Source organism: Heterocephalus glaber, unplaced genomic scaffold, assembly GCF_053883595.1.
Source record: "Heterocephalus glaber isolate CG9 unplaced genomic scaffold, H.glaber_assembly_v1.0 deba00001687, whole genome shotgun sequence".
Lineage (NCBI taxonomy): Eukaryota > Metazoa > Chordata > Mammalia > Rodentia > Bathyergidae > Heterocephalus > Heterocephalus glaber.
In genome coordinates, this window is record NW_028258412.1 from 5,338,359 (window position 1) to 5,362,388 (window position 24,030).

Here is a 24,030-nt window from a genome sequence, read left to right on the forward strand (position 1 = left end):
CTGAATGTAAATCCTCTGCTGGGGAATGGCACTTTGGCAAATGAAGACCCTAATTAGAGATGGAAGGGTTTCTATTTTGTTTTTCTTTAATCCTTACCCTGGGGCTTTTACAGGGCCGCCATGTCTCTGCTTGTGTGCAAAGAAATTTCCAGTTTCTCTTTGTAACAAGATCCTCTTTTGGGAAAGCAGCAACAAGCCAACAATGTGGGCCCACCACAGCCAGGGGACCCTGCATCCAGCCTAACCCAAAACAAAGAGTTTAGGCTGATCCAGAGTGCGTGGGTCACCTGGATCAGCCAGCCCATTGAAGTTTGTTGACCAAGTTGGAGTTTATACAGCCCCTGCCCTGTGAGACACTGAATCCAGGCTTAGACTGCAAATGAAATGTCTTCATTTCCAAAGGAGAACAGAAGTATGAGCAAAATGCAAAGCAGTAAGGGAGAACAGCTCTGAGATGCCAAGGCCAAGGCAGAATTGAAGTGGTGGTTGCCAGGGCCCTTTTATCTCTTTAGCTTTCCATGTGATTCTTTGGCTGTTGCATCCAGATGGTAAAACAGAGTTAGGCTTCAAGAAATCTCAAGATACTTCTTTTTCAGCTCTATGCTTATGGTTAGCCTACTTCATCTTATTGGAGACAAGTGGCCAGTCTTTTTGCTTCCTATCAAAATGAATGATGACCATGAAGAGTATCCCTTCTGGGTTAGTGACCATCTGTATTCCACCTCACATTCTTTTTTGGGGGGGTACTGGGCTCAAACTCGGGACCTTTCACTTGCAAGGTAGTTGCGGTGCTGCTGAGCTAAATCCCCAGCCCTCACATTCTTGTTTTATTCTTCAGGGGCTTCTAGAAATTACTTAAAGCTATTGGGAAACAGGCACATTCAGGACTACAAAGAAAATTGGCTTTGTAGATGCTGCACTGATCCTTCTAAATAAATAAGCAAAACATTTTCATTATGTCCTTGATTTTATTCTCTTGCTGTTTATGATTTGTAGTACTTAGATGGCAGAACATGGTAGCAACTTTTACTCATTGTTGTTACCTGAAATTTTTGCCAAGTTATGCTGATTCAAAGTTGTATCAAACTGAAATGATGGGCCAGGGATTTAGCTCAGTGGTTTCGCCGCCTGCTGCGCAAGTGCAAAGACCCGAGGACCCGAGTTCGATCTGTGGTACCAAAAAAACCAAAAAACAAACTGAAATGGAGCTGGGAGGGTGTCCCTATTAATTTGCATGTCAACTTGCACTTGTACCTAATGAATGGCTTGGATCATTTCTTGCTAAAGTTGTGATGACAGTAAGTTTGGAAGGAAACTCATGTCAAAAACCAAATTCTGCCAGGGATTTAGCTCAGTGGTTTCACCGCCTGCTGTGCAAGCACAAGGACCTGAGTTCGATCCCTGGTACCAAAAAAACCCAAATTCTGTCACAGATTTTTAGATTACCTGTGTAGACCATAGGAGGTATATAGAATAAATTGAATAACAATGGATATATAGCAATGCTGCTTTACTACATTAGCAAGAGGAAGTGAGTGGGGTGGGCCTGGGGCCTGAGTTAGAGTAGGTCCTATTCTCTTAACATAAGCAACCTTTGGTATCACACAGTATTGGTAGAAGCCTTTCCTAGAACCACCTATCATATAAAAGTCTCCATGCTCATAGAAAAGTACAAAAGTTAACAATCTTAATATTGTTCCCTAAATATCTTTTCCCTGAATTTTTTCCTTCTGCTCTGGTCAGTTTTATGTTGCTGGTAAAGTCATATAGCTATCCCAAACGTTGCTGTAACAGTGAGAATCCTAGCCAAAATCTTGTCCCCAGGAAGAGCTGAGAAATGTCAGTCTAACTATCACCATTGGTTTTCTTACTTTTGAGTTGTGTCTCTGCCCGTTTACTAATGGCATATTTGATATCACTCAGTCCTCTAAAGACACTTTTTGTTAATGTCCTGCATGCCTCCTGCAGTTCCGCCAATAGCAGCAGCCAGCTGACTTGCTTGAGTTGTAAAGTAAGCTTGGGTTTTATAATTCCCTTTTTTTTTGGTACTGGGGATTGAACTCCAGACCTTGCGCTTTTGAGTCAGGCGCTGGAACCACTGAGCTAAATCCCAGGCCCAGGTTTTATAATTCCTGATGAATATGATGCCCAAGAGCAGTTCAGCAGCTGCTACTACAAAGAAGCTAGGCTCACAGACCGTCTCGGAGCAACTCCTTATTGGACAGGAAACAGATACTTTGGCCTCCCAGCTGTACCTAAAGGTAACATGGATGCAATGAGCTAAATTAACTAAAGTGGCTCCCTTTTGTAGTTCAGTGTAGAAAAACCCTATGTCTTTGAAATTCATTCACACATTTATTAAAGACCTACAACCCAGGTAGTGTGCTAGACACTGCTGATATGGAGTGGAGAGTCTCCATTTAGGCTGCCATGAGTCAAACGTCCCATAGTCAAGGTTCCTGGAAGAAGAAGGAGGCATTCTGCATACTCCTCTGTACAGCAGAACTTGCCTACCTCTGCCCTATCATCTGTTCTTCAACACATCTGCTGCTTGGAGCTTGTGCTCTGTGGCTTCCTGTCATTCCTGTCATTTTCAAACCCATCAAAAGGCACTTTGCTGCCATATAAGTATTAGCATCTGTTAAGTAATAAAAGGAAGGCTCTCAAGCCTTACAGACAGTTAGCTGCTTTATTTTAGGTATCATTTAAAATATTATCTACTTTACTGTTTTGTGACAGTTGCTTTTAAGCTCTTGGAAAGTTGCATAATACATGTGATATAAAAGGAAGTATATATAAAACTTTTTATCTTTCTAATAATTGCCTAAAAATACCATTTGGATTATTTAAAAACTGAATACATCCTGGGCCAGGGATTTTAGCTCAGTGGTTCCACTGCCTGCCTAGCAAGTGCAAGGTCCCGAGTTTGATCCCTGGTACCGAAAAAAAAAAAAGAAAGAGAGAGAGAAACTGAATACATCCTAAAACACCCAAAGTTTAACTAACTGAAATCTGGTCTTGATGTTTGCTTTGGGTTCATAGTCTTCCTTCCAGATTTCTTTTCCTCCTTCAGTGGCTGTAAGAGGGGAAGGAGTGTGAGCTAGGTTTGTAGCTCAGTGATAGAACACTTGCCTAGCATACACAATGCCCGGGATTCAATCTCCAGCATCATTTTTTTAAAAAGAGAAAAAAAACTGATCAAGGCATGGTTGGTGAGGCTTGTATTTTATACCTTGAGCTAAAAAATGTTGTAAGAGGTTAAGTGACAGTTACTAAATGATGTCTCTGGTACTGGTGGAGGTCACTGTTACATTTCATGCAGAGCTGCCCAGTGCATTAATCTCATCTTCACATGAAAGTCTAGAAACCAGATACTCAAAGTACCCTCTCAGCCCATGATAGGTACATTTGGGAAGTTCAAGTTGTATTTGACCACATTGAAGGAAGATGAAATCTTAGAGATGGGTTGTAATGGGTTAGAGAACTTTCTTCCTACAAAGAAGTGAATGAGAAAATAAAGTTTTGCTAGGGCAGGGGGTGGGAGCTCTAGCAAATAAAAGGTTATACTAGCACCCACTTCCTTTGTTTGTTCTATTAACTAAAGTCTTGCTAACACTGAACAATTACAGTAGAGAAATCCTGAATGAGAGTATCCTTTTCCTTGTTCAATGATGGTTAATTTAAGGGTCCAATATGACTTGAGTAGAGCTTGAATTTAGAGATTTTTGCAAATTATCTGTTAGAGGCCATGGAAACAGAAGTGTATTTGTTCTTTAATATGAATGTGGCCTCTTAGTATTTAAGAATGATTGCTGATTAACCAGGGAGTTTCGAATGAAATGTTCCCATATTTAAATCTTAAAGTTGTCCCGGCTGAGGGAGACCTGGTTAACATTGGAATGAGTTGTAAGGAGAGCGGGAGTGTATCTCAGGACTTTGTGACTTCAGCTGGAGATACCCACTCGCATCCAGGGGGTGTGCCCAATGGTGCACTAAAGCCACCTCTGCAATACATTTTCATCAAAGAGACCTGAGATAGGAAGGAAAAGTAACATTTTCTTTAAAAGGTCTGCTCCTGATTTTCTAGATGAAACTGAGGCAGTGTCCCTTTTCCCCCTCAGATTGGGCCAGGGCCTGTAAGTGCCAAAGACAGACATGACCTAACTCTGGAGCCCACTTGTTCATTTCCATTCTTGAAGGAGGGATGTTTTCTAGGCAGAGGTCTGGGTTTTATGAAGGCCAAAGATGTGAGGCATTGGCTAAGAGGATACACCTGCACATTGTTTTAAGTATAAATTAGTTGCCAGCACTTCATTTGGAAGATTTAATATAAACATTCATAGTTCTACCATCTCTTGAAAAATCAGGTCTGGCAGCAGTGGTGCTCCAGCCTTCCTGGTAAAGAAAACCCAAGCTGAGTATAAGTTAAGTCCTGTCAGGCAGGTGTGCCCTGTCCATGTGCCACAGTCCCTACAGCTTTTTTCTGTTCTCACACTAAAGTATCATGTCCCTTGGTATCAGTCTTATCTGTGGCCACTGCAGGCATCTGAATTTGTGATTTCCATTATGTAATTTTCCACATGCTGGAGGAATACCATTAAGATTGTCTTGGAAGACTGAGTGAATCAAGTATGAACACAGACTGATATTTTCTGACCATCAGATAGTAGATATGAAACAGGACCCAAGATGGCTTGGATTATCAGACTTCTTTTATGCCTCTGATTTTGTCAAGCATCATAGTACAGTACCACTGTAGGGTAACTATATGATTTGTTATCCTTGCTGAGACATTTTTGAGAATGGAAGGGAATATTATTACTGTTAATTGTGGTGATAGAACAAGTGTAAACTGGGACTGTACAGGGAATGCAAAGACAAAGACATATGGCTACTCGGGCCTATAGGACATGTGAACAAAAAGCCAAGATGAATGTAGTAAAAACTTGTAAGATGGGGTTTGATAAAGGGTACACTGCTGAAGAGACTGTTACAAAAGAATAGGGCAAGGCATTGCAGAGAAGAGGTGTTTTCTTGAGCATGTAAAGGTTCCAGGAGAGCAATTGAGGTAAAAAAAAGAAAAAACTGAGCAACAGCTAGATGTTTGTATGTCTTTATTTATCAGAAACAGGAGATAGTGTGCCTGGAACATAAGGTGCTTGGAGGCAGATGAGGGAGGCCAGGTCAACTGAATGCAAACTAGGCTGAGTCTTAACCAGATGTAGTGGTACACACTTGTAATCCCAGCACTTGGGAGGCCGAGGCAAGAGGGTCACTGCAGGTTCAAGGCCAGCTTGGACTACATACTGAGTTCAACGCTAGCCTGAACTACACAGCAAGACCCTGTCTCAAAAAAATGAAACGCCAAAACAAAAAGCCCACCAAAAGTAGGCTGAGTCTTAAACATTACTATATGAGGAGTTAGAGAGTTGAATCTGCAAAGGACGAGAGGATAACTCTAGGCATTGTGTATGGGATGAACTGGAAAACAGTTGGAAACAGGAAAATTCTTATAGTACAAAGTGGCAGGGGTGCACAGGAAGAACCCATTTGAAATGGATCCCCCCACTTTAAAGGGACTCCCTACTTAAAAGGGACCCATTGTAGAGGTAGATTGTGCAGATTAGATGAGAGAGGGAAAAGGGTTGTAAGAGGAGGGAAAGAGACTTGAATTTCTAGATTCGCCTAATGGTGATTCCATAAACCTTAGGAAGAATTTGGTGATTGTTCAATTGGAACCCTGGAATTCAGAAAAAAATGGGTCAGGGATAAAAATGAAGGTTGTGGACTCATTAGGTCCAGAACCCAGAGTCCAGAATGAGCTTGTTCAGAAAAGAATTTAGACTATGAAGAGAAAGGTGGTCCTGCATAGGACTCAATGGAAAATGATTGGGTGGGACCATGCAATAGTCAATGAAGGGAACCTGAATATATGAGAGAGAAGAAAAAGAGAAGCTGGCAGAGGAGCACAAAGCAAGCAGGATGGTGGCAGAGCACAGAGGACATGGCAGGTGAAGGAGCATGACCTTGTACATTCATTTAACAAACGTATATCAGTTTGCTTTTGCTACATAACAAACTATCCTTAAAATTTTGTACTCCCAAACCACCACTTGTTTTCCTCTACTTATGATTCTGTTGCATAGCTGAATAGATCTAGTCTGGGCCAGTATGGCTGATCTTGTTGGTCAACTGGTGGTTCATCTGCGGCTAAATGGTCTAGGATGGCCTCATTCATGTTTGGGACCTCATCTGGGACAGCTGTGCTCTCTCCTCAACCAATACACTAGCACCGTCCTTCATATGGAGGTCTCCGGGTTCCAAGCAGCAAGAGAGGGCAAGCCCAAGGCACAGGCACTTTCCATGCCTCTGCATGCATTGCATCCTACTTGTTAATCCCATTGGCCAAGAGAAGCCTAGTAGCTTCAAGGGGTAAAGAAATGAACTCCATCTCTTGCTGGGTTAAGCTGCATAATAGAGTGGTTATTTTCTTCAAAATACAGGAGGTGTGAATTTCTTGTAACACTGGGCAGGAGGAGGTATTTAATTCTTTGCATCAGTGATGTAACTTCTAGTTGAACTAGGAAGAACCAAAGATTTTAAGAGCAACTAAAATTCTATAGACACATCTAACTGTGAACATTATTTCAGTTCTTTTCCAAATGAAAGCAGAAGTATGAAGGTAGTGCAGCAAAAAACAGCACCACTCTTATTCATGCTAAAGTGGTTACTAAAGAAATTGATAATGCCCAGTTCCAAACTCAAACAAGTCCTCTTGCTCAAAGCACTATTGTCTGATTTGCAGCAGTCAGCACCTAAGTGCCATTACTCATTAAAGACTAGATCAATGAGTAGTAATCATAGCTGCCATTAACTCATGCCTACTGTACGCCCAAACTATGCCAAACACGTTATACCCACAAACTATTTGTTACCTTTGACAATCCTATAAAGTTCTATCATTGCCCCCATTCTACAGATAATGAAACAGGTTCAGATATTAAGCGACTTGCCTAAGGGTATTTATTTAGTAAGCTAAATAACCAGAAATAGAAAAATCCCACAGGCCACTTGGCTCCTCTGATTATGGGCAACAGTAGCAATACCCATAAACACTCACACATACCCCACACCTCACAATCCTGATCATCCTTATCTTGGTGAAGTATTCTTTAACAGAGCAGTCTTTTTTTTTTTTTTTTTTTTTGGTACCAGGGATAGAACTTGGGACCTCGCGCTTTTGAGGCAGGCAGCAGAATCACTGAGCTAAATCCAGTATTCTTTGATATATACTTTGTTGGGATATATCTCCTTTCCAGAGGCCAGGGGGACTCCATATGCCTGGGGCAATTTACCCTTACCCATTCATCTAGATTCATTGATAGATTTAAAATATCAAGACTGTTTTAGATATCAGAAGGAAATTATCTTGCTGAGTCTGGATAATTGTTAAAAATGGTTTTGGAATTTTCCTATATTGACTAAAAATAACAGCATTCACATGATAGAGTGTCATAATAATTTTGCTTTTAAGAAGTGATGGTAGAGGGCCGGGGATTTAGCTCAGTGGTTTTGCCGCTTGCTGCGCAAGCGCAAGGACCCAAGTTCGATCCCTGGTAACAAAAAGAAAAAAAAAAAAGAAGAAGTAATGGTAGCAATGGGAAAAGAATAGTTGTAGGTTTTCCTCCTCACCATTTTTTTTTTGTTAAAAAACTTTATTGAAGTATAATGAAAATAGATAAACAGCAAATATTTAAATTGTACAATTTGATAGTTTGACCTATGTACACATACACCTATAAAACCATCATCAAAATCAAGATGAGTATATCCAGAAGTACCTTTCATTCCCCTTTGAAAAGGTACTTTGAAAGTACCTTTCATTCCCTTCCTCCTTCCCTCCTCTGTCTGTCCTTCCCCAAGCCCTAGGCAACACTGATCTGCTTTCTCCTACTATAGATTAGTTTGCATTTTATAAAATATTATATGAATTAATTTTATAGAATATTATATAGACTAATACATGTCTTTATTCTGGTTTCTTTCACTCAAGTGTTATTATTTTGAGATTCATCCATATTTGTGGTGTGTCAGCAGTTCATTCCTTTTTATAACTTTTTAAGTTGTAAATAAGAAGAGAGAATGCTGCTGTTTTTACTCTGATCGTGGGCCAGGACTATTGAAGTTACCTGCGAATTGTACATTAACCAACTAATGGCAGTGATGAGTTAATCTGTAACTTCATCTGTTAGCTGTTAACATGACCCCCAAACCTAACGTTCTCTTGACTGTCAGACCCTGATTCCAGACACACGTTCTTGCAAATCAAAAACTAAAGTAGGGCTGAGGAGCTTGGGGAAGCCAGTGTTTCTGAATGTTGGTTGATCCTTGCCCATCATCATATCTTGATGCAGTGCATTTTATGATGGTATGTGACTAGCAGGGGCTGGTCGCTCTGCTAAAAACACTCGTTCTCTATCTTATAAGTTTGAGTTATATAAATTCTCCATCCCACTAGAAGCAAACTTAGAATGTTGGAGAAATTATTATTGTTAAAGTTCTCACCTTAAGATTTATTAAGAGAACATAATTGCTACGTTTGAAATTTAATTTACATTCTTTTTAAGATTCTGTCTCCCTTTTAAGCTATCATACACTCATCGGCTAACAAGTTCTTCGTAGTCGGCCTTCCTTTAACAAATTGTATCTTAAAAAATTCCTTAACTGGGCCGGGGATTTAGGTCAGTGGTTCCGCCACCTGCCTTGCAAGCACAAGGTCCCAAGTTCAATCCCTGATACCCAAAAAAAAAAAAAATTCCTTAACCAGGCTAGGGCTATAACTTAGTAGCATAGTAGCAGCCTAGAATGCACAGGGTCCTGGCACTGTTATGTACATGTACCACCTCCACAAAAGGAATGTAAACATTATGTATTGAAAATTGGTTTAAAAAAAAAATAAGGGGATCAAGAGGTGGGTGGAGGGGGAAGAGAGGGAAGGAAAAGGGGATGAGAAAAGGAATTAGGATGTATTATGTGCCAGCTCCCCACAAGGAATGTAAACATCATGTACTAGTACTAGTTAAAAAAAAAAGTCCTTAAACAGGCTGGGGATATGGCTCAAAGGTAGAAAATTTGCCTGGCATGTGCAAGGTCCTGGACTCAATCCCCACCACTTCCTTAAGTACTTGGCTTCAGATTTATTACTATAGTAATGTTCTAGTAATGATTGCTTGAAATAATACACACAATGTTTACATTTTTATTAACACACTAGCATATTTTAAAGCTATTTTTGAATAACTGACACTGGGTTCCACTGAATTCTGATTTTCTCCACAAACAAACACTTGGTCATTGCAGGGCTGTAAGAAGTAGCAGTGCACAGCTGACAGGATGCAAGTTGGCTATGAGTGAAATACCTTCCTCGGCTGCCAGCATATTGTGACCTCAGAGAAATTATATCCTCCTTTTGCAAATCTCAGATGTGGGAGTAGGTGTTCTTTCATCCCATCCCAGAATTAAAACATATTTAACTGATTAGATGGATGGTGGTTAGGCTCATTATTGCCTAAGAGATCCTCTTTGACCTTCTACACAGGACTGTAGTGACTCTTCTTCATTGGATCCCAGGACAGGAGAAGCAGGCTGAGTTTTAGAGTTCTACATATGCTCCTGGGCTGGCAGAAGCAGACTTAGTCTTAGGGTGCTACATATGTCCCAGGACAGCAGAAGCAGGCTTAATGTCTTCAAGTGTGCCACATAGGCTCTGGAGCCAGACTAAGTAGGATTGGTTACTCCACGTGGGACCATCTGGCCAGAATTCTTACCTTTTAAGGGAGTGGTTTGTGGTCCTTCTGGATTTGACTCACTAACTTTTTATTTGTTTAGCCTAAAGATGATGGCAGCCAGTCTCCCATGTCTGCCTTATAGCTGGGTGCTTCTTGAGCCAATGTTGGCATAACCTGCAGTTACCTGCTTCTTTTGGAGGGTTACATGACTTACAGTTTTACTTCTGTCTTCTTACCCACAACCAGACTGTCAAACTCTTGGATGGTAAAAGAAACCATAAGCATCCTGGATCATGACCCAGCTCTTTTCCTGTTCTTCTTTTGAGACTTTCCCAACAGGAAGTGCTCTGGGTAATTGATAGAGATTATCCCTGATTCACTTAATGTAACCTTTTTACTCTTTCCTTTTCCTGGGATTAAGCTCTTCCTTTGCAAGAAGTTCTTTTCTTAATGACAGAATCATTTACTTATTATTGACCGAAGGAAGTGATCCAGCCCAGCTCCACCTTTCTGTGGCTCATAGTCTCCATAGTCTCTCATTGTAATGACTTTTAAAGGCATTAACTGATATTCCCCCCCCATTTTCTGTTTTGTTTTGTTTTTTTGGTACCGGGGATTAAACTCGGGACCTTATGCTTGCAAGGCAGGTGCCAGAACCACTGAGCTAAATCCCCGGCCCTCCCCCCATTTTCTGCATTGTTAAAGTCTGTCAACACGATACTTTAAATTACTCTGCCTTCCTAAAACAATAATTGTCCATATATCTGTTGGTGGAGATAAGTGTTAGTATTGAGTAGATATTTTAGCATTTACTCAGGGAGGGCTCCTAGGCAGCATTCCTGCGTTGCTGAGGTGTGTCCTTAACAGGACAACCAATTGAGGTCTGATGGAGTAATCCAAACTCATAGGGACTACTCAGATATCATGTACTAGAAACTAAACTGTGGGCCTGCCACTGCTACTAAGAGAACAGTTAGGCTAAGTTTATGCGTTGGCCTTGTGAGTAGACTGTGATATGAAACCACCATGCATCTCACTTGGCACATTTCTCCCTCTATGCTACTTGCAGGGTCTGCTGTCTCTACCCACCTTGTATCTTCAGCTCCTGGCCTGCCCTCTTCCTCTTCATTCTGGCTGCTTGGCTTGAAGTCTTTCTAGACCACACCAGCTCCTGGCATGTCACCCATCCAAGCTCCTGCATTTCAGAACTGTGTTGAACATCTTTCAAGGGGAGCCACAGAATTGAGCTTGATCCATTGTTCCTCTCATTGGTCTAGCTCCATTTCTTTAATCCCATAGACTACTTGTTCTCCACTGCTTTGCAGCCCAAAGAGGCTCTGATGGGGCCATGAACCTAGGACCAAGAGGTATTAGTGATAATTGTTGCTGAACCCTTCACACTTGGGAGGGATGCCAGGAGCATCTTTTTCCTCCAGCTAGTGTCAGTTCTGGGCTACACAAGGCCAGTTTGATGTCTATTTCCACTTTTCTCCTTCCCCTTCCATCATCACTACTATTGTGATGACTGTTTATTGAGACCAGGACTGAAATGCATTCATAAAAAAAGTAGAGTTAACAAATAAAACCACCATTACCTGTTGGTCTGTAGAAGTAAAATTATAGCACTTGTCCTTTGAATTAAATGCTAAAATATGGCCTGTTAATTTATAATGTGTTCTGCAACCCCAAATCTTAGCTGTTATAGCCAGTAGCACCCCCCCACACACCCCTGTCTCCATCACTAAAATTGTTCCTAATGACAAATATGTCATGACTTTTTGCAGAGAAGTGGATATTGGGAGATTGACACACAAGTTCTGTAAGGTCAGCCAGAGTGTGTTTGAGGGTTTAATTCAAGAAGGTATGTGTTTGGTTTTTTTTTGTTTTGGTACCAGGGATCGAACTCAGGTTCGTGCGCTTGCAAGGCAGGTGGCACAACCACTGAGCTAAATCCCCGGTCCAGGCATGTGTTTTTTGAAAGAAAAATTAAATTTGAAAACAATGTCCTTGAGATTCTCATCTTTCTCATTTTTGTTTTGTTTTGTTTGTCATCCTGTTATTGCAAAAATCCTTCTGGAACTTGCATTTTACTGCTTTGCTCTGCAAAGGGGATAGAGACTCCTAATGTAAGGTCCTGGGATGCCTGTGGAATAGAAACTGAAAGCTGGACCCAGGAGGCAGGCATCTGACATGGAACCCCATTTGGAATGGTTGCTTTTGTGCCCACAGCTATGTCCTCCCTGCATTTGCATACCTACTGGTTTCAGTTGCTGTGACAGAAGCAGATGACCAGGATGCCTGTGTTAGTAATTGCCCATAAGGCCTTTATGAAGGATCCAGACTTATGCTTTGAGGGGGATACCTTTCTTGAGGCATCACAAAAAGCTCAAATATTTATTGCCTTGGAAGCACGTTTTTTCTTTGGGGTTTTTTTTTTGGTACCGCGGATCGAACTCTGGTCCTTCCGCTTGCAAGGCAGACAGTGCAACCACTGAGCTAAATCCCCAGCCCTAAGCCCATTTTTTTCTTAATGGGGCTTTCTTTAAATCTGAGTTAGAATAGTGTAAATGGTTTCTTGAGTTTGATCCCCGGTACCAAAAAAAAACCCAAAACAAAACAGGAATTTGGTCATTTGAGGAGGGGAGGAACAGGGAATCGATAAATTGGGTTAAGGGCATTCCTGCCAGGCATGGTGGCACACGCCTGTAATCCCAGCATTTAGGAGGCTGAGGCAGGAGGATCGCTGCAAGTTCAAGGCTAGCCTGGGCTGCATAGTGAGTTCAAGTCCAGCCTGGATTACATAGCAAGACCCTCTCTCAAAAAAACAAAAAAGAAGGGCATTCCCAGCCTGCCATCTCTCCCTGTCTAATCTCCTTAGGGTTTTGGTCTTGTGGTTGTCTTAATTACACCTCAAACTTCACCTGAGAAGCTTTCAGACCTACAGAGCCCAGGTGCACCTCCAGCCAGTTCCACTCAGTTATCTCCAGAGAAGACTATTAACAAGCTCCCTAGGTGTTCCTATATGCCACCTGGCTGACAGCCACTGAGCACCCGGTGCTGTCTCATGCCATGGCATCATTTCCTTTTCTTTTTTTTTTTTTTTGGTACCAAGCAGTATGAGGTGGCAGCTCCCCTCCCTGCCATTCTTCCATGACAGTGCTTTTAAAAAAAAAAGAGCCTGGCTGTCCAGCCTGGTGTCCTGCTGTCCCAGACTTTCAAGCTCTTATTCCTCAAGGCTCACAGCCACCTTGGTGGGATGTTAACAAACTGATTGCACCCAGATAAGAATAGTGGGGCAGGGGGGTTGTGACTGCCTTTTCCTAGAGAAAGGGATTTGATTCTTTTGCTGTTATAAATGGTGTGGGGTTAAGGATAATAAAACAGCATCATTGTTAAACTCTACTATGGTAATACAAAGTCTCAGATAAAGAGAGTCAACACAATAGGGTACAAAGAGGACCATTTTGAATCAGATCCTCAAGAAGTATTGGGCCGGGGATTTAGCTCAGTGGTTCCGCCGCCTGCCACACAAGCACAAAGTCCAGAGTTCAATCCCCAGTACCAAAAAAAAGAAGTATAAAAGGTGAAAATTGTACTGTTTGTTAGCTTGCATTGACCAAAATGCCAATGGATATAATTCCTTGAATGAAATAGCCTCTGACTAAATACACAGGAACTTTCAAGCTGCTAACCTATACAAAAGTAGGAAAAATTCTACCCTACCACCTCCCAGGGAGGGTGTAGTATGATAGGCTTCCCCTTCTTGTGTGACTTTTTTTTTTGGTACCAGGGATCAAACTTGGGACCTTGCACTTGTGAGGCAGGTGGCAGAACCACTGAGCTAAATCCCCGGCCCCTTTTGTGACTGTTTGAGCAACATGGCATTTGATGAGAAAAGTCTAAATGGGTCGGAGAAGAACTATCTGGAATTCCTTGTACAGGGAAGTATATACAGTTACATCATCTGTTAATGCAGTACTTGGAGTTTGAGCATGCATGTTTATGTAGTTATACGCCTTTCCATCTTGATTTTAGAAACTCCTGGGACTAGATAAGTATTTCTTTGGCCTGGGATTATGGAGAGAGGCGTAGGTCAAATGTCAGCTCTGTGCTTCATGGCAGAGTGGCTGTGGACAAGTTATGTAACCTTGGAGCCTCCGGCTGTAAAGTGGGGGTCAGTGACACCTCCCATGCAGAGCTGCTGTGCAGATTCACTTCCATAAGAAAGCACTGAGTGCCTTGCCTTGTACAGTAATAAGTACTTTCCTTACTTCTTAGAACTTCAGGCTTCCAGCCCATAGTGCCCGGAGACAAGGCAAGGGGTGGAGCATGCTCCAAGATTGAGCTTCTAAAGCTTCTTCCCTCAGGGTGAAGAGTCCAAGGGAAGCCCCTTATAAACCATTCCTCGGATCCCCTAACTCCCCAAATGACCCTGTGATGGGTTCCAGTCCTTGCAGCCCTCCACTCTAGTACCACCCTCCTGGGGGCAGACTGCAATGGCAGCGTACCCCTGTACCTAAGGAGGGTGGGTAGTGCTTGGCCTTGGAGGCAGGGGTGCTCACCTGCATGTGCCCAGGCTCCTCCATTTGGCAGGTGGGTTGGGGGTTAGCTGACTCCACTCTGGCTTGCTCTATCGAAGAACTCTGAGGAATTAGGCGAGTCTCACCTGGAACCTAATCTCTGAGGCCTTATGAAGGTGTATATGTTAAGATAGAAGGGCAGGATACTGTATATTGTATTTTGTGGTTTGCTAGTCCTTGTCCAAGGTCCCACAAATATTAGCACCTGCCCTACTTCAGGCATACAGAAGTTTTTCTCCACATAACGTACCTCTCTCTTTATGAAAATAAGAAAACTGTACAATCAAAATAATCCTTTTTAAATGTCTGCTTACCACCTGATTTGGGAATTCTGAATACCTCCCTTTGCCTCATTCTAAATATTGTTGTGAGTGCCAGTTAGGTAGCTCTGGGCTCGCTCTACTAACCCAACTGCATTAGGACAACAGCTCTAGAAAGGGCCTTGGACACTTACACAGAGGCTCTGTGTAGTTTTGGGTTACATCAGTGGTAACTGGAAAATTTAGAAAAATATCACTACTGGGATTCCATTCCACAAACATCAAACTGTTGTCTTCTATGGGTGGGGCTCAGGCATGGTTGTTTTCCTACTCCCCCCAGTTGCCTCCTCAGTGGGCCAAAGGTCAGAACTAAGACCGATGCTGAGAGCTCAGCCCTTAAAAAGGTTTTGTTGGGCCAGGGATTTAGCTCAGTGGTTTCACCGCCTGCTGCGTCCAAGGACCGGAGTTCCATCCCCAGTACCAAAAAAAAATGGTTTTGTTACACCCCCACCCCCACCCTCACCCTCACCACATACACACTCCAAAGAATGGCTGTAGGGTGTTCAGACTTTGCAGGTCCTGTTCCTTGTTAAGCTTGATTCTGCCACCTAATTAACACTTGTTTATATTAATTAATTACCACAAGTATAGAAGGTTGTAGTCTTTTTTGAAGTCTGTAGTTGCTGACTTTATAAGATTTGGCCTGAAGTGCAACTTTGGGAAACTCAACCCAAGATAACAGCTTCCAGGTTCTTCCAAGTTTCTCTTCCAGGTACAGGCAGTTCTGTAACCGTTTTCCCTAACATTGGTACCCATGGAACCAGAGGGTGTGGACAGCTCTCCTGGGCTTTTGGTGCTCCTTGTCAGGTGTTAAAACAAAGAGGATCATTGTGTTTCTTGGAACTGATCTAAAAGTCTGTGTTTAAGATTAAGATCTAGGGAAATGCATTTCCGTTTGACACCAAGTAGTTTCTGCTTGTGAAAAGGGTACCAACCTGTGTAGCACACTCCCCCCACCTCTGTGGACACCACTACTTTTGTCTGTTCCTTTAATTAGGAAAAATTAAGTGGGGGCAGCTACATATTTTGAGAATAAATACACTGTTTAAACTTAAGCAGCCTTAACCACTGAATTCTCGCTGCTACACATTTCCTGAATAGATCAGCATAATATTGACTATGACTTAAAATGTACCATCTTCTTTCTGGAGCTCAGAACCTGCAGCTAAGGGGAGCCTTTGGAGGCTTAATGACTTTAATTATGGCAAGAAGTATCTTTTCCCGGTAGGGAAGTGTGTGGCCAGGTTTTGGTGGGGGGTTGCTTTCTTAGAGTTAGAGAAAGGCTGGCTCCTAGATGGGGGTGGGGCATGGAGAAGCAAGACTAGGGAGTGAGGGAGGATGGGCGAGGGAGGGGGAGGAGGAACCCTGTTGGGGGGAACCACGAAGGGGGTGTTGGCCGCAGGGCCTCCGAGTTCTGAGCTGTTTGTGGCTTTGGTGCTTTGATCTCCTGCCAGGGAAACCTGGAAGGTCAAGCCAGGCTGCAGCTAAGCTCCGGAGCAAGGAGCCAGAGGAGCAGGCAGAGCTCTGCCACCCACCCTTACCTCCTACCCCCTGGAAGTGACCCTGCCCATCTGGTAACCCAGGCTTCTTGCCACACCCTTCTTTATCCTTGGGGCTTTTTTTGTGTGTTGGTCTCCTTTAGGCAGTGGATTACGGGCTCCAAATCCTGAAAGTAACCTAGCAAAATGCCCTACAAGTTTGGCTTGATAAAATTATATATGTTGTATGTATTTTAAAAGAAACCAGTTTCTTAAACCCCACCCCGACTCCTAACCATCCCACCCCCTTCACGATACCTAAGATCTAGGTCCTCCCCGTGATTTGTATCTATTTTGCCTCCCCATTTCTAACATCCCCCTTCCTAACACCAGGTTTTTCTCACCGGTTACCAATGTGCTCTGGTGTGTGACTTCATTTCCTATGGAATGAAAGGTTTCTGTCGGAAAACAGGCCCTTTGGTGAGACTGGCCTTGTAAGCCCCCTTGGCTGGTTGTGAGTGTCCCATGTCATGCAGTGACTCATGCTTCAGGGAATAGCAACTGACCAGAATTTGCAAGCCTGGTGCCTGGGTGGTCACTACTAAGTGAAGAATTTGGGGAGGAGGTAAGGAAAAAGTGAGGAGTAAGAGTTTAAAATCTTACTTTGTAGCCTGGGGGTAGGAGGTGGGCATAAAAGAACCCAGTGAGCCCAGCTCCTTGGGCTAGGGTAGGACTTGCTGAAAAGAGACCTGTGGGCATTAGGCGTGGCCAGTCTTGGGTGTAGCTGGTTGGTGTCCATCAGTGTGAATAGTCCCTCACCCCTCCTTGACCACATGCGCAGGCTTAGTGGCAGCAGCAACAGCAACAAAAGCAGGGCTTATTGCTGCCCTGCATTTCTATAGTGTCAGGACTTAGGTGGATATGTCTTTCAAGCTAGTGTCATGTGTGCTGCGGTGTGGAACCAGAAGGAAGGCTGCAGGAAATCCCATCTGTGGGAATAACACCCGCCCTCTGGCTGAGGAAGAGTTAGAAGAGGTAAAGATGAGCTGTGGGTGAGGTGTAGTGGATGCCTCAGTGGAAAGTAAGTGGGCTCAGAGAATTAATAGAAGAGGAGCGCAGTGTGGTGAAAGCGAGAGCTGGAGTGGTGAGTTTGGAAGCAGTAAGCAAAAGGAGAGCACCTCTAGCCCCAAGAGCAGGCCAGGGATGGTTGAGGAGAATAGGCAGGTCAGGTCCATGATTTAGAAAGATCCCTCTGCTGCACTGGGAGCAGTGCAGGCAGGCCAGGAGTCTCCAAGGAAGAATGTGGTTGTGACTCACAGGTTGCAGGATGGCAGCAGTGGAGACAGAAAAACAATGGATGAATTTGGAAGACAGAATTAGTATAACTTGGCAAGCAGTTAAGTGCAGGGATAAGAGCAAAAAAAAACCCCTGATTTTTTAATTGGCCCCTGAGCTGGGAGGGCAAGGCACATCTGCTTGAGGAAGAAACCCAAGTTGTAGAAAAGTAAGGACTGTATGAAGGGTAAGTCCATGGTAAGGACCCATGCGCCCACATTGTCCTGAGCAAGAAATGGCCCACAGATATCCAGGACAGTGTACTCTGCTCTGCCGGAACAGAAAGTTGGGGGTCCAAGCTGAAGCAGAAGGCTATGGCCAAGTCATGGGAACCAAGCTCTGGAATTCCAGTGCTATTTGAGTTCTACACAATCATGACTTATGCTTCCTTGGGTCAAGCTGCTGGTTTGTCCAAGGAGAACCCCATGTGAATTTTTTTTTTTTTTGGTACCGGAGATCGAACTCAGGTCCTTGCACTTGTGCAGCAGGCGGCAAAACCACTGAGCTAAATCCCTGACCCCCCCATGTGAATTTTACTTGGATAAAAAGATATAAAGGGATCAGTTCTGCTGGGCATGGTGGTGCACACCTGGAGGCAAAGGCAGGAGGACCACCACGAGTTCAAGGCCAGCCTGGACTGCATAGTGAGTTTGAGGCCAGCCTGAACTATTTAATGAGACACCCTGTCTCAAAAAAACCCTAAAAACTAGAATAGCCCAAATATGGGCGGGGGGGGGTACATAAGCAAGTAAATTACAGAACATGAAGACTATGTCAAAAACAGTAAAAATATTTACGGGGGCTGAGGATATAGCCCAGTGGTAGAGCACTTACCTAGTATGTAGAGTGCCCTGGGTTCTATCCCCAGCACCAGAAAAACATTATAAAGGATTTTAAATAACTTGTTGGAAGCTTGTATTTAGAAAAAGCAGAGTGCAAGATTATATTCAATACAGGCCAAAAAAAGTCTACTTAGGGCCCCCATATATCATAACTTTCCCATAAGAAGTCAAAGACATGTCTTCATATTAGCTCTAAAAATCAAACTTTTCTTGGTTATCCTATGATTAGGAATAGGGGACAAAGGAAATTTTCTGCTATCTTTTAGGTTATTTCCTATTAAGACTGTATTCTGTCTACATATCCCTACAGTAAAGGTTAGGGATTGGGGACATTGTATCCCATGCTTGACAAAGGGACAGGTAAACAAACAAAAAAGGAGTTCAGAGGCTCCAGGGAGGAGGTGTTGGGTAGGGCTGAGCCCCAAACAAAGTCTGGGTATTACTACATCCAACAGGGAGACGGTCAGATCCATTCCTAAGTGGAATTCCTTGGTGCTGGGCTCTAGGCTTTATATTTCCCACCTACAGTGGTGTTGAAACTGTTCTCATTAGAGTGCCCCATTTGTATTGGAACCTTCTAGACTTAATCTTGATAGAAGCACTTCCTGATAGGAAAACCAGATGCATGGTCAGGGAGCGCTTTCTTTTTACTGGCAGTAACCAAAAGTATGATTCGAGGCTCATGTGCACCATCACTCTCCCTCCCTTTCTCCCTCTCTCTCTCTCTCTCCTTCCTTCCTCCCTCCTTCCCTCCCATCCTTCCTTCCTTCCTTCCTTCCTATTCTTCCTTTCATAGTATTGGGGATTAAACCCAGGACTTTTGAACCAAACTACATCCCTAGCTTTTTAAAATTTATTTTAAGACAGGATCTCACTAAGCTGCCCATACTGGGCTCAGACTTTCAATCATCTTGTCTCAGCCCCCCAGAGTGCTGGGATTACGGGCATGCATCACCACTATTGAATTATTATAGGAGTGATAAGTGCCAACTCGGTACAGCCCTATATACTAAGGGTTCAATTTGCGTGCTTTGCAAAATGTAATTTAAGTGTGCAGATGTTTGCTCTTTTGTTACTTGTCTTAGTGGCTGTGGACATTGTCTAGCCTCTGGTCCTGCAGCCTTGGAAAGGAAAATAAAGGACCACGACAACCTTGAATTTAGCATTCTGCCCCCAGGCTTCTTTCTGGACACCAAAGACTGGTCCCATCTGCCTTCTCCTGCAAAGCTGATGAAGGACATGAACATAATTTTATGGAAAGGGCCTGCCAAGGTCATGTGGGCAAGGCCTTTGGCTGGCTGCTTCTTGAGCTTTGTTGAGACTTCACACCTCTTTTCTGTTGTCACACCTTCTCTTGCTCTTCTTTCTACTTTGGTTTATGCACAGTTTTAAGGATAACTGCCTATTAGAGTGTAACCCAGTTTATCAGTGACCTTCACCTAACCATATCCACCAAGTTGCATCCTTCGCATTCTTCCTTTTAAAGAGCCTTATTTGAAGGGCTGGGGATTTAGCTCAGTGGTTTTGCCGCCTGCTGCGCAAGTGCAAGGACCTGAGTTCAATCCCCGGTACCAAAAAAAAAAAATTCCTGGTAATAAAGAGCCCTATTTGAGAGTTTTGGATACTGTGTGACACTATAAAAATAATTTCTGGTGGTCACATGACTGGTATGTTGTGTAATAAAAAATTCAGTGTTTAAATTTTTAAAAAATTATTACAGTAAAAGACACATTGCCATTAACGCCCCTCAGAATATTCTTCTTCACTTTGAACACACTTATCCTATTGTTATTGCCACTTTCTGAAGCAGTTTTAGAAGTCCTCTTTCATGAGTGTCTTTAGTTGTGCTATTGTGGTTGTCTCGATGTCTTGAATCAATTTAGAAAGTTTACCTTCCATCATCATTTTGACTTTGGGGAAGAGCCAGAAGTCACTCAGTGCTAGATCTGATTAATAAAGTGGGTAAGAACACGCAGTGATGTTTTCATGAGCCTGCCTTTTCATTGGATGGTACTTGGTGACAGCATTCACCATATTTTTATGAAAACTTGTTCATAGAACTTGCTGCAAGTTTTTAAACTGAAAATGGGCAGAGGGGCAGGAGGGACAGTGTGACTAGTGTTCTGTACTTCTTAATTTGCTTTGGGAATAATATAATAGAGGTGTCACTTTCTGAATATAGGTTATTCATCGCCTATTTTAAATCCTAAGGTGGGTCCTAACAGGCAAGTTCCCAGTAGGTTCTGGGTTGACTCCCCACCTATCCAGTCCTGGCATGTGCAGGAAATACGAATTTACTTTAATAGCAGCTTACATTAAATGTAATTTTTTTTTTTTTGGTACCAGGGATAGAACTCGGGATCTTGCACTTGCGAGGCAGGCGGCGGAATCACTGAGCTAAATCCTCAGCCCCATTAAATGTAACTTTTAAAGTAAACTGACTGTGAGAATTAAGCATTTTCTTAAATACAGTATTTGTCCTTGGATTCTGTACATCACCCTGCTTGAGGTGTGTCTAAAGTCAAGCAGGAAATGGGATTTAAATACATTCTCCACCTGTTTTAAAGAGTTTTAAAACCTCTTTTACGGGGCTAGGGATGTACCGCAATGGTAGCACACCTCCTTAGCATGCACAAGGTCCTGAATTCAAACCCCATTACCACCAAAAAAAGAGACTATTATGCTTGTCCCACATGGGTCATACCTCATCTGGAGCTTCTAGGTGTTTTACACTTCCACATTCTTGGGAAGCCTAGAACCGTGAGAGAGGCTGCTTGGCTGTGTGGCTTCCTTGAGGCACAGTCCCAGGAAAGTGTCTTTGCCCCACGTCCTGTGAAGCCTTTCATCCAGTAGCTGGCAGACTCCCTGGTCGCACTAACATCAAAGCAGGAGGTGCTCTCCTTTGGAACACATCTGAACCCACATTTCCCTGCAGATGCTGTTTGATATGCTTGATTATGGATTGAGAACCAAAGAAATGATGAGAGTCCTGTTTATTTCTTTGTCTGTGGAAGAATTTGTGAAGAAGACCTGAGCAGAAAACACAAGCACTTACTCATTGTTATTACCTCTGCAGTCTACAAGCTGTTGACCCAGGCAGAGGTCTGTAGTCCTAAAGACTTTAAGGGAGAGGCCAGGCGTGGTGGTGCTTGCCTGTAATCCCACCACTCAGGAGGCTGGGGCAGGAGGATTGCCGAAAGTTCAAGGCCAGCCTGGGCTGTACATAGTGAGTTCAAGACCAGCCTGGGCTACATAATGAGAACTTGCCTTAAAAAAACAAAGCAATGCCACCTTGCCTCTTAGCTGTGTCACCCATGTTCCTTTGCCAGAGGGAGATGACAGGGCCATTGCAGTTCTGAGTACTCTGGATTCTCAGTTGAATGGCCTAGAGTGGGAAGTGGAAGGGACACCAATCATAATGCCATAGGTTCTCTCCTTTTGCAGATGAAGAGACTGGGGCAAAGATGAGGAAAGAAATACAGTAACTTGTCCAAGAATGGCTCCTAGGATTCATTCCTTCCTCTTAGTGTACTCTGGTGATGAAAAAGAAAGGGGAGGCATCACTGGCAGAGACTTTAAATACATTCAATCTCAGTTTTAAAAACTAAAAGCCCGCTGCACAAGGACAGATTCTTTCTTGAGCATAGCACCCAGATGTCTAGGGCTTCTTGAACTGCTAAGGTGCATGCTGTGCCCTCAGGATGACACTGAAGCTGGTTTTGCATATTGTGCCACCTGCAGGGAAGCTATTTAAATGCTATGGGATGAGACTGCCCCCTAGTGGGCCAGGAGAGTCATTGGTCTAGCCAAGTTCTTGCCTATTGTACTTTCTCACATCAATAGATAGTGACAATTCCTGTGGAAAGAACTCAGATTTTCTTAAGCACTTGGGTCCACAGTGACTCTATTGACCTCTTAAACACTAGCCATCATTTTTCCATCATATAGCATGCCAGTTTTGGGGTTTGTTCTCCCCACATTTAGAGGAATCATCTCCTTAACAAGATTCAGACTCCTAAAAGTAAGGGTCTGCCTTATGTCTTTTTCTTTCACACCTTCTACCCTGTTGCTCACTTAGTTGGGCATGAAATTAGAAGGTTCATTAGGAAAGGAATCCTCCTCATGCTCCCTACCCCTCAAAAAAGTAACCTTAAAAAAAAACAAAAAAAGCAACCTTGTCCCTTCTCATTTGTTCTTGAACCTTCTAATCTCATCTCTCTGATCTATAGTTCTACAAGTGTTTGAATCATTTGACTCCCTTGGAAAGCTTATAGAACTCAGTTTCCTGGGCCTGACTCCAGCCCTGCTGAATCAGTCTCTGTGGTTTGAGCCAGGAAATCTGCTTTTACAAACTTCCCAAGTGGTTTTTGATGTGCAGCCAGGTTTGGCAGCCAAGTGCTCTAAATCTCCATTTACAATTATTTCTTGCAGGTTTCCCCCCACCCATAGTGTCTCCAAAGGTCTTCAGCTTGTGTCACTTACTAAAATTGACCATTTTGAGGTTCATTCAGAGATAGCCAACATACTATTCTGACTAGATGACATGGGATGGAAGAAAGAACCATGAGTGATGAACTAAAGGCATTTGTCTTGGTTGACAGGGGCTCTGTGTTCATAGCAGAAAATACTAAAACCAACATCTCTGTGCTGGCTGGATCTATAGTTTGTTTTTAATGTTTGGGCCGATTAGGGAGACAAAGGCTTATTGAGTAATCAGCTACCTATTTCTACTTACTCTAACTCATCTGCTTCTTAGATAACATAAAAGGTAGGTAGCATTGTCTCCTTTTTTACAGATGAGAAAGTTGAAGCTTAGGAAAGTTGGGTAACTTGCACAAAGTCACATAAGATTGTTGCTGTCAGTTTCTTGCATTTGCACACAGGCTTGATCTGTAAGACCACCATTGGGAAAGTAAGAGGACCAAAGTTTTTTTTTGGTTTTTTTTTGGTACCGGGGATCAAACTTGGGACCTTGCGCTTGCAAGGCAGGCGCTGGAACCACTGAGCTAAATCCCCAGCCCCAAGAGGACCAAAGTTGTCAACCTGCTCTTTTTCACTTCTCCAGGCCAAGCGAGCAGTACAACGGGGAGCTACTGCAGTCATCTTTGATGTATCTGAAAACCCAGAAGCCATTGACCAGGTAAACCTACACCAATCTTGCAGTCTCCCTGAGAGTCACTTCCTTTAGTTAGCTTGGCCGGTCACAGTCATGTCACCCCAAGTTAGAGCCTTTGCCCTTGTCTGCTAAACTAAGATATCTGTGTTTGGACAACATACCCAAGGGAGCTTTACTGAGGGGTGTTCAGAGCCAGGGAGTTGGGAATTGAGGACATTTTCAAAGACTCTGCTGGGCCCCCAGCCTGCCCAGCCTATCTTTTTTTTTTTTTTTTTTTTTTTTGGTACCAGAGATCGAACTCGGGTCCTTGTGCTTGTGCAGCAGGCGGAGAAACCACTGCGCTAAATCCTCTGCCCCTGCCCAGCCTATCTTAGAGTAAGCACCACCCTTAGCCTTGCTCTTCTGGGAATCCCCAGGCTAGAATGTTTAAAGATTTCAAAGATTTTCAGACAGGGATTTGGTGTTCTTTTCCTTCAACCTTTTTCTTTTTCTTACATTCTCCTACCCCCTCCAATGCTTGACAGTCAAACCCAGGACAGGTACTCTACCACTGAGCTACATTCCCAGCCCA

At 43.2% G+C, this 24,030-nt stretch overlaps 1 protein-coding gene across 7 annotated transcripts in view; it reads left to right on the forward strand.

Moving 5' to 3' along the window:
• The window catches only part of Znrf3 (zinc and ring finger 3), a 172,560-nt gene that overhangs the window by 135,952 nt on the left and 12,578 nt on the right, over positions 1 to 24,030 (forward strand). For all 7 annotated transcript variants that reach the window (XM_087197988.1, XM_087197986.1, XM_004843370.4 and 4 more), the window contains one exon: positions 23,409 to 23,483. In XM_087197988.1, the coding sequence (XP_087054114.1) occupies positions 23,409 to 23,483 (75 nt within the window). The remainder of the gene's footprint in view (positions 1 to 23,408; positions 23,484 to 24,030) is intronic.